Raw genomic sequence first — 8538 nt, 5'->3', positions numbered from 1 at the left:
TGCTAAGTGTTCTGCATGTATCACCTTTTATTTATTTATTTTTTAATGTTTATTTAGTTTTGACAGAGAGAGAGACAGAGCATGAATGGGGGAGGGTCAGAGAGAGGGAGACACAGAATCTGAAACAGGCTCCGGGCTCCGAGCTGTCAGCACAGAGCCCGACGCGGGGCTCGAACCCACGGACCGCGAGATCATGACCTGGGCCGACGTCGGTCGCTTAACCGACTCAGCCACCCAGGCGCCACTACCCTGTGGATTTTAACATAATGCACTTGTTGAGTTGTTGTAGGACGTGATTGAAATGTCGGAACATTTTATACCTAAAAGCTGTAAGATGACGACTTTCCGGAGCCCTCCCCCAAACACGTGATTCATATAATGTTAACACGTAATTTACACAATGAGTGGACCTGTAACATACTAGATCTGATAAAGGCATCCCAGATCTGTAAACTTGAAGCTTACGGACACCGACAACCAGGTGCTCAGGTAATACTCATTTTCCCTTTACATCGAACCAAGTTAAATATTTTGGAGGCCAAAAAGGATATGAAGCAGTTTCCTGAGACTGTTCTTGTCAATTCCATACTCCTGGTGGTATTTTCACCGACTGTTACCCACAGTGTAATGTTAGCTAGCGTATGTCTTTCTACACCAACAATATTTTTTGACACTGAGAACTCGAAAAAAATCATAGTGATAAAGATGCTTTATTTCTACTTGACTTCTACCGGACATTTAAAAAGAAAAGGTAGTAAGAGCCCCTCTTGTAAACGAGGGTGGAAACTCTGGACCCGGGTTTGCTTTCTGTTAGCCAAACCTTGGTAAAGCCACAGAGGAGAGAGTCAGCAGGTTACATCAGAAGGCACCGCACTTGCAATGAATTGATCAGGAACTCATCATGAATCAGAGAAGTAGAGCTTTCTGAAAGCCAGCTCGTGTCCCGTTACACGTTACTTATAACGTCCTCAAAACCCAAACCAATTAACTTGGTAATAGTTATGTTTGTTCTTTGACTAGGAAGCAGTTCGAGTGACAAGGTACAAAAAATAATAAGCATGCAGCCCTTTATTTAGTTTTGCAAAGTCTCTGCTTATCGTTCTGTATATTACATGACTGTGTTATACAAATACATTTATTTACAAAAACACTCTATCTGTGCAAACTTGTTGCTTTTTAAAAATGTACGGGTATCCCCATTTCTGCCCATCCCAAGATATATTTTTAAAGCATGCATAAAAATTAACTTTGGTGTGCGAAAACTACTCTGTGCTGCCACATACGGTATTTTTTATTATGTCTATTTATATATGTACAAAAGTTGATCAGTTTACAGAACCGTACAGAAGTGTACACGTTAAAATCCACAATGCAAGAGTGTGGGTCACCAGGTCTCAGGAAACAAAGGAAGGGTTTAGATACTGGAAAGGAAACAACTAGAGAATCCCAATATGTTAAGAGAAAGAAACAAGAGAAAGAAAGAAAGAAAGAAAGAAAGAAAGAAAGAAAGAAAAGCAAAGAAAACTAGCTTGCTTGGGCTGCAAATTATTATACATAATTCTCACGGCAGTGCAATAGGTTTGATAAACTGCCTTCTACATATGCCTCGTGTCGGCTCGTGTAGAAGTTCACTGGCTTTTTGTCTAGCACGCTACTTTCAAATGTACAATGCTATAGTATCAAAATGTTTTTGGCAAAAAAGATCTTGAAAGGAACCATGACGTTCTGACAAAAATAGAAATCTGTAATAAAGCTAAATAACACCAAAATAAAAGGAAATATTATAGTATCTGTTTTACAATTTGTATAGATAGTCACGCTTGTGTATTTCTCGCTTTCACGTCTAGTCTCCGTAATGAAAAATATTTTTGTACAAAACATACTAAAATTCTGGAATCATACATGTTTTACATGCTGAGTACATTTTCCTCCCCGTCTCTCACACACCCTTCTCTCCTGCCAGCCACTCTTTTCGTAACACATGCTTACTTCATTTGACGGGTATCGGCTATAGACAGTAAACACTATGTAATTACAATAGCAACGAAGAAAACAAACAAGCTTCACTGACATCTATTAATCCAGTATTTAGCACATACTTAGCATTAAGCCTCAAACAGTACGGCAATATGTTACATTCGCTTGGGAAAACAGTTGTGGAAGACTGTCGAAAAACATTTTTTGTGTATTTTTTTAACAGTAACTCCGACTTTCACCTAACAGGATTTGGCCTTTAAGAGGTTTCCTTGGCTGTGGATGGGGTGGCTTTGCTTGAACTTCCGTTCTGTGCCTTGTAGCTGGTGAGGCCGGGAGTGTGGATGGTCCTGATGCTCTTGGCACCTTGATTCAGTGAAGTGGGGGAGGCGGGGGAGGGCGGGGAGGAGGAGGAGGAGGAGGGGGAAGGGGCTGCTCGGCCGTTTTGAGTCTGCAGTGAGAATGAGAGATGGTGGCCTTTCCCTGTATGAGTGGGGCTCTGAAACTTTAAGGAGCCATTAGAGACAGAGGGGATGAGGGAGGCAGAGGGAGCAGATCGTCCTGTTTGGGGGCTGAGAGGGTTAGAAGTAACCGGTGGTTTAGTAGCAGGTGGAATAGGCAAGTTAGAGCTGTCACCACTAGAAGAGGGCAGAGAACTGCTTTTCCCAGAGCTGGGAGAAAGGGCTGGAATCTTAGAAGCAGGTAAGGAGGGGAAAGTAGGCTTACAGTCCCCACCAGCTTTCTTAGCACTTCCATTAGCCTGCAAATAAAGATGGCGGGAGACAGTTTGTCAGAAAGCTGGTAACACGATCAAACCACAGGGTCTGGCAACACAGCCCTTCTGAGAATGACTAAATAAAAGAAACCAAATCAAACCGAACCAGTTCAAGGCCTGAGCTAAGTTCTTGTTGTGCTGCACTGGACCTGGTAGAGACCCCCCAAAGTACAAGAGCGGAGATGTGTAGAACGGGAGGAAAGGAAGAACGGCGTAGGTGAGAAGAGGCACACCATCCTGCTACCGTTCCCGGGTGCTAGGTCGGCCATGCGTCTGGGGTGATTACTGGGGTGGGGCGGGGGCATCGTGATGGACAGTTAATGTGCCTCTAATGCAACGCAGTCAGCATATACGTTAGTACTGGTGACTTTCAGGGCAGCTCAAGGACAGGTCTGACTCGGTTTCCCGAGGTGTTCTGATGAACCACTACATTCACCCAAAGAAAAGCCGACGGGCCCGGCACCTTGTGTTAACAGTTAAACTTTGGAGTCACAAAGTAAAAGATGTTTTATTGCAAGCATGCAGAAGCGTGGTGAAAAGTTTAACGAAGGTTTTTAGACTTTCTTCATGCCCCAGATCCAGGGTGTCTACGTAAACCGTATCTTACAAAGAAAGCATGATATTTGGTATAAACTAAGTCAGTGACTTGCTTCTTAAACGCAACAGTGTCCATCCAAAATTGGGTTTAAGGTAAAACTACCTGACGGTATTGGCGGGGGTCCTGCAGTTTGGACTGCTTGCCAGGCTTGTCCAGGCTTCCGGGTCTGTTCTTGGAACTCATGGGGACCGGCATCCTGCTCGTCTGTGGGGTCCCGGCGGCGCCCTGTGGGAAGGAGCAGCGGGAGGGGAAGAGAAGGAGAAGCACGTGAGCGGATTGTCACGCAAGCTCTCCCACTGTGTGCAGAAGCTCAACGTGAGAAGCCACAGCCCTACATGCAGGACAGATCTAGGAGACGGACATCAGGAGACACCACTGGGGTTAATTTGAAGAATCAAACAGAATGAATCTGCTCCACTACTGATCAAACGGATTTTAATGTGAGTATCAGAGCAATCATTTCAACAGCACATGACTGACCCAGCGTCCTCTGCGTTTACCCAACACCAATCAGCAACAGAGGTAAAAAGAGAATCAATTAGCTGTTAGACACCTAGTTGTTGTTGTTTTGAAGGTGAGGGAGAAAGTGTGAGAGAAAGGGATCGTGGCGAACAGACAAAAATAAAACCACAATGAGCCACCTGAAAGGAAGCAAGTAAATCACAAGACACCTGTTGCTAATGGTGATTATGGCAGATGTAAGAAAGCAGCTGGGCCTTTTCGTTTTCCATCAGACCAAGATACCTTACGTGAGGCTGAAGGTACGGACGAGGGGGGCTCTAGGGCAGTGGGAGCTTCGTCCAGAACTAGCAGGGAGCGGGGACAGGCCTCTTGGGCTATGTGGGCTGAGCTTGCAACAGAATCTCTGTTGGAAGAGCATGAAGCGTCCACCAGGGCTTTTGGACTCATTTCACTGATTGTGGTTTCAAGCTGTTTGATGGTCTGCTCCAGGCTGTCCAGCGTCCTGTAGGTATTTTTTCTGATTTCGTCAGTTCTGGAAATCACAGGTGCGTTCTCTGCACTGGGCGGCTCTGGTCTCCTAAGCGTACTTTTGGGGGCGTCTTCAGGTTGGGACCTAGTGATTTCAAATCGTTTAGCTTCCTTGTGCTGCTTCAAAGTGCCGTCCTCCTCCTCCTCCTCGTAGACCACCACCTGCAGCGTCTTCTTCCCCGTTTTGGTTCCCGTGCGAATTGCCTGAGTGAGAGCAGCCAGTTGCTTTTTAGGGAATTTGAATTTAAACTTTTTCTTGGGGCTTTCAAACTGGTCATCCGTCACGTCACCCTTGCTTTCTGCACTTGGAGAATCTGCGTGGCCGAACCTGCTCAGCTCGTTCTTACTCGTTTCCTGTCCCGGGGGTTCAGCCTCTGGTGAGAGGCAGTGTGGCTGGAATTTACCATCAGCCTGCTGCCCTGATCCGGGGCTGCCGGATGCAACCTTCTTATGCAACTTTTGGGAAGTGTTATTCTGGAGTACAGGGTCTCCGTTTTCCTCCTCTTCCTCCTCCTCTATCTTTTCCTCTGTCATCATCCTCTCTAATTCCTCGTCGCATTCCTCGAATATGGTTGAAAGTCTCTTATACGCAGACCGGATGTCCATGGGCTCGTCAAAAATGATGATAACTGGTTTCTTGTCTAGGCACACGACTGGCTCTTCGTTTTCAGCTCCTTCTTGTGGGGACGTTGCTTCTTTCTTGGCGTCAATGTTAACCGTCTGTACATCTTCCCCCTTTTGGCTCACTATGTCGCGGACCTCCCCACTGGAGAGCACCTGGACGGCAGTTTTGGTGATCATGAAGGCGATGTTGTCGGTGGTCGCATTTTCTTCAGTGGGAGAACTTGGTGTCGATTCTCCGTCCTCGCTGGGGTTCACGCTAGCATGCCGTGCCCCCTTGGGTCTTAGAGCAACCTGGCCGAACTCTGTCATGTGAACCTCTTGAACTTGAGTTCTGACATCACACGTGCTCAATTCAGTTGACCTAGCGGGAGAGGGAAGGTCACACCTATCTGCGTTTTCCTGTCTTTCTAGTCTCATCTCCTTCGTCTTTCCATAATTCATCTTCTGATTCTCAGCGTCAGGCACAGGGTACTGCGGTCCTGAGCTCTTAGGTCCTTTGTTTATTTCATCTAATGAACAAAGGCCAGAGTAACTGGCATTGACCTTAGACACATTTTTCTGGGTGTAGTTTCTACTGTCTTTAAATAAACGTTTGCCGGGTATGGAATTTTTCTTCTTTAGGATGTCTGTTTTATACTCTGATGTTCTTGATGCATCAGAAACACTATTCTCCATTGCTATTTCCCATTTAGGATGGTCAAGGGGTGTGAGAGCCCCTGTGGGAACCTGAGAGGGAAGTGGAGGAGGGAAACCACACACATTAATCAGAACAGGATCCACGAAAGGGGGCCATGAATCTGCATGGTATCCGTCGGAACGCAGATTTGCTAAACTCACCTTTCGGGATTCCATTTGGGGGCCGTTTTCATATTCGACATCAGATTTCCGAACGTCTTCATGGAAAAATTCCAAATTCTGGTAGAATAGTGTAGGACATGTTACTGCACAAAACCACATCCCCCCCCCCAAAGTGGACTATAACTAAATCGTTCCTTTAATCACACTTCCAGAACCTGCGGGCCAAGCACATCTGCCAAAGCCTAGACGGCTCTACTTTGGCTGGCTTTGTTGTTCTCCAGCTTCCAAACACGCCCTGTGTTCGCACGAGACGAAAATCTCAATTAGCAAAATAGTTTAGGGATTTGCAAAATTGGTGAGGGAGCAGTTAAGAGAATAAAAGGATCGATTCTGTATCCACACGTTCTCTCTCCAGCATCTGATTGTGAGCTTAGCAGAATCGAAAACGGGAAGAGAGGTGTAGCGCAGTAGAAAGCACAGTATCTCGGCAGGCAGAAGCTTTGTGGTTCTAATCCAGCTCTGCCCCTTAACTGTGCCACCTTCACTTTCCTGGGCCTCCGTTTTCTTGTGTATAGACTGGGGAACTCGACCAGAACCCTTCCAGCTAGTTATTTCGGTACTATCTCTGCTGCTTTTCTGGAAACTGTCCTATAAGGACTCTGCCCCACTCGGGTGTAGTACTTGGAGATGAAACGAAAACCTTATTTTTCCCTGGTCAAATGACAGACTGACAGTGTATCTGCAGTTTGCACTTGGACTTGGCCAAGTCAAGTGTCACAATAACCTTCAACCTAATAATACCCAAGGCGGTCAAATCCAAATTCAGAATGATAATACCCTCGAAACACCTCCAAAGCAGATATTGGAGGCTACAGCGGTGACTTTGACATCGTAAGTCAGCTTCTAGTCTCTGTATTCTCGGATACAGAGCGAAGGTCCATTTCTGCGGGTGTCACCGAGATTCAGGACGTGAGGACCCAGCAGTGAGGCTCAGGTCCGGACAGTGCTTCACCGGGAAGCGTGGCCTTGTCTGGCTCCCTTGGGCTCTGCCACGACACTAACACTAGCTGTGCCTTGTCGCTTCCAAGGCACTGCTGCCCTTTCTTCTTGCTGCCAAAGCCCGAAAGGAAGAGGTGGTTACGGGGGGAAGGGACACAATCCCGAGAAGGTTGTCTGGCTAAAGCAATGACAACATAACAAAGCATAATAACCGGGCCCCGCCCAAGTCAACCCACAGCAACCCCACCGCCCTGTTACAAATGGAAAGGATGTCCATACACATTCAAGGAATAACACACAAACAACAGAGTCAGTATTAATCACATGGAAACATCGTACAGCATACGAGGTGCATCAGCCACCGGATGCCTCCTGTTAAACCTCCCCTCCTCCCGGTAAGGCCCCAAACCAGTGCAACAATTCGGCCGGTGCAGACGAACAACATGAGGTCTTTTGTGGGATTTTAAATTTGGATCATTAAACAACTCACACATCCAATAAAAGGTTTAAGAAGAAAAGCAAGAGAGGTTTCGGACTAAGGTTTCCACCCCGAACACGGAGGCAGCAGAGCATGCTAGGACTTGAGTGAGAATTTACCCCTGAATTGGAGAAGGAGTCGACATGTAATCTAGGCACGACACGTGCACAGCTGACGTTCTTCTGGCCCAGTGCCCGGGGTCAGCGCTGGCATCTGTTCTGACTGGTCAGGGCCCATGCCATACCCACTGCTAAGTATTTCAAATGTCACCCAGAGACACACGTATTTTAAAAGGGGTGAGGTAGCAGGAATACTCCGATGAAAGCCACTAAGATAAAGATGTCAAGGGTAGGTTTCACAAGACCTGTTACTTTTGTTACTGGGCTAGGAAAAAAGAACGAAATTATCGCAACAAGTGCATTCACTGTATCCAGGGTAGCTCGGTCACAATTGTCATGTAATCTCACAATGATATCTCAGAGGTAATCTTAGAGGGTCAAGACTGCGTAAAATGTGGTTAAACCTCTTAATGTCTGTTTATAGGTAGGTCCTGAGGTTTGGATCGTTCAGAAAACTGTGTGGCAGGCTCTAAATGCATATGGCAATCAAGCAAAATCAGAGACACAGTTATAGGAAAATTGTACACAAGTGAAGCACTAGGCTGACACCTCATGATGATAAGGAGAAAATTTTAAAGAAATACTTGATTTATAGAAGAGTAGACGAATAGCCCAGGAGGAGTGCTGACAAAAATGTGGGGAGAAGTCTGATACTCATGGTTATTATGAGACAGGTCAATCTGCTGCGTAGAAGTATCTAAAACAAGCACTTAAGTGTCTATACGGCTCTCACTACAGACTTGGCCTATTATCCGACGGACTCCTGATTGAGGTGAAGGGTATCTCAAGGCTATGGCTTTCTAATTGCAAGGCGAGAAATCTTATGCAACTTTTCAGCAAATCAGCAAAGTTCTACGAGACAACGATGATCTCTAGAGGGATCTTCTGGAAGTTCCCAGTTCCCAGTGTTTCAGACAGACATCGGCCCAGGTATGCCCTGTGACTCAGGATATGCCAGGGCCTTTCATGAGGTGGTTTTACTTAGGGCCACTGTAGGGCAATCCCACAGACTGAAAGAGGAGTATATTTCAAATAGGATGTCATGGGTTCACTTGAAAGTAACAGGAGATTCTCTTCATGAGAAAGATTTAACAGCAATAATCTCATAACCTCTCCTGCTGCACGGAGATGCCCTCAACCTCCCCTCCCCCCCCCCCCCCCCCCCCCCCCCCCCCCCCCCCCC

General features: G+C 46.3%; 1 protein-coding gene across 12 annotated transcripts in view; it reads right to left on the bottom strand.

The window, feature by feature from the left end:
- Nucleotides 1-1050: 1050 nt before the first annotated feature.
- The window catches only part of KIAA1217 (KIAA1217 ortholog), a 302038-nt gene continuing 294550 nt past the window's right edge, over nucleotides 1051-8538 (bottom strand). For 7 of the 12 annotated variants that reach the window (XM_049624700.1, XM_049624701.1, XM_049624702.1 and 4 more), the window contains 3 exons: nucleotides 4092-5876; nucleotides 3450-3572; nucleotides 1051-2734 (listed from right to left, as the gene is read on the bottom strand). In XM_049624700.1, the coding sequence (XP_049480657.1) occupies nucleotides 2234-2734; nucleotides 3450-3572; nucleotides 4092-5876 (2409 nt within the window). In that variant the 3' untranslated portion in view covers nucleotides 1051-2233. Of the gene's footprint in view, nucleotides 2735-3238; nucleotides 3573-4091; nucleotides 5877-8538 lie in introns of those variants that run through there. The other 5 variants (XM_049624704.1, XM_049624705.1, XM_049624709.1 and 2 more) reach the window with 3 other exon arrangements.

This window comes from Panthera uncia, chromosome B4 (genome assembly GCF_023721935.1).
Source record: "Panthera uncia isolate 11264 chromosome B4, Puncia_PCG_1.0, whole genome shotgun sequence".
In the NCBI taxonomy this organism is placed as follows: Eukaryota; Metazoa; Chordata; class Mammalia; order Carnivora; family Felidae; genus Panthera; species Panthera uncia.
Note: the sequence above shows the minus strand (reverse complement) of the source record. Positions and strands in the feature narration are given on the sequence as shown.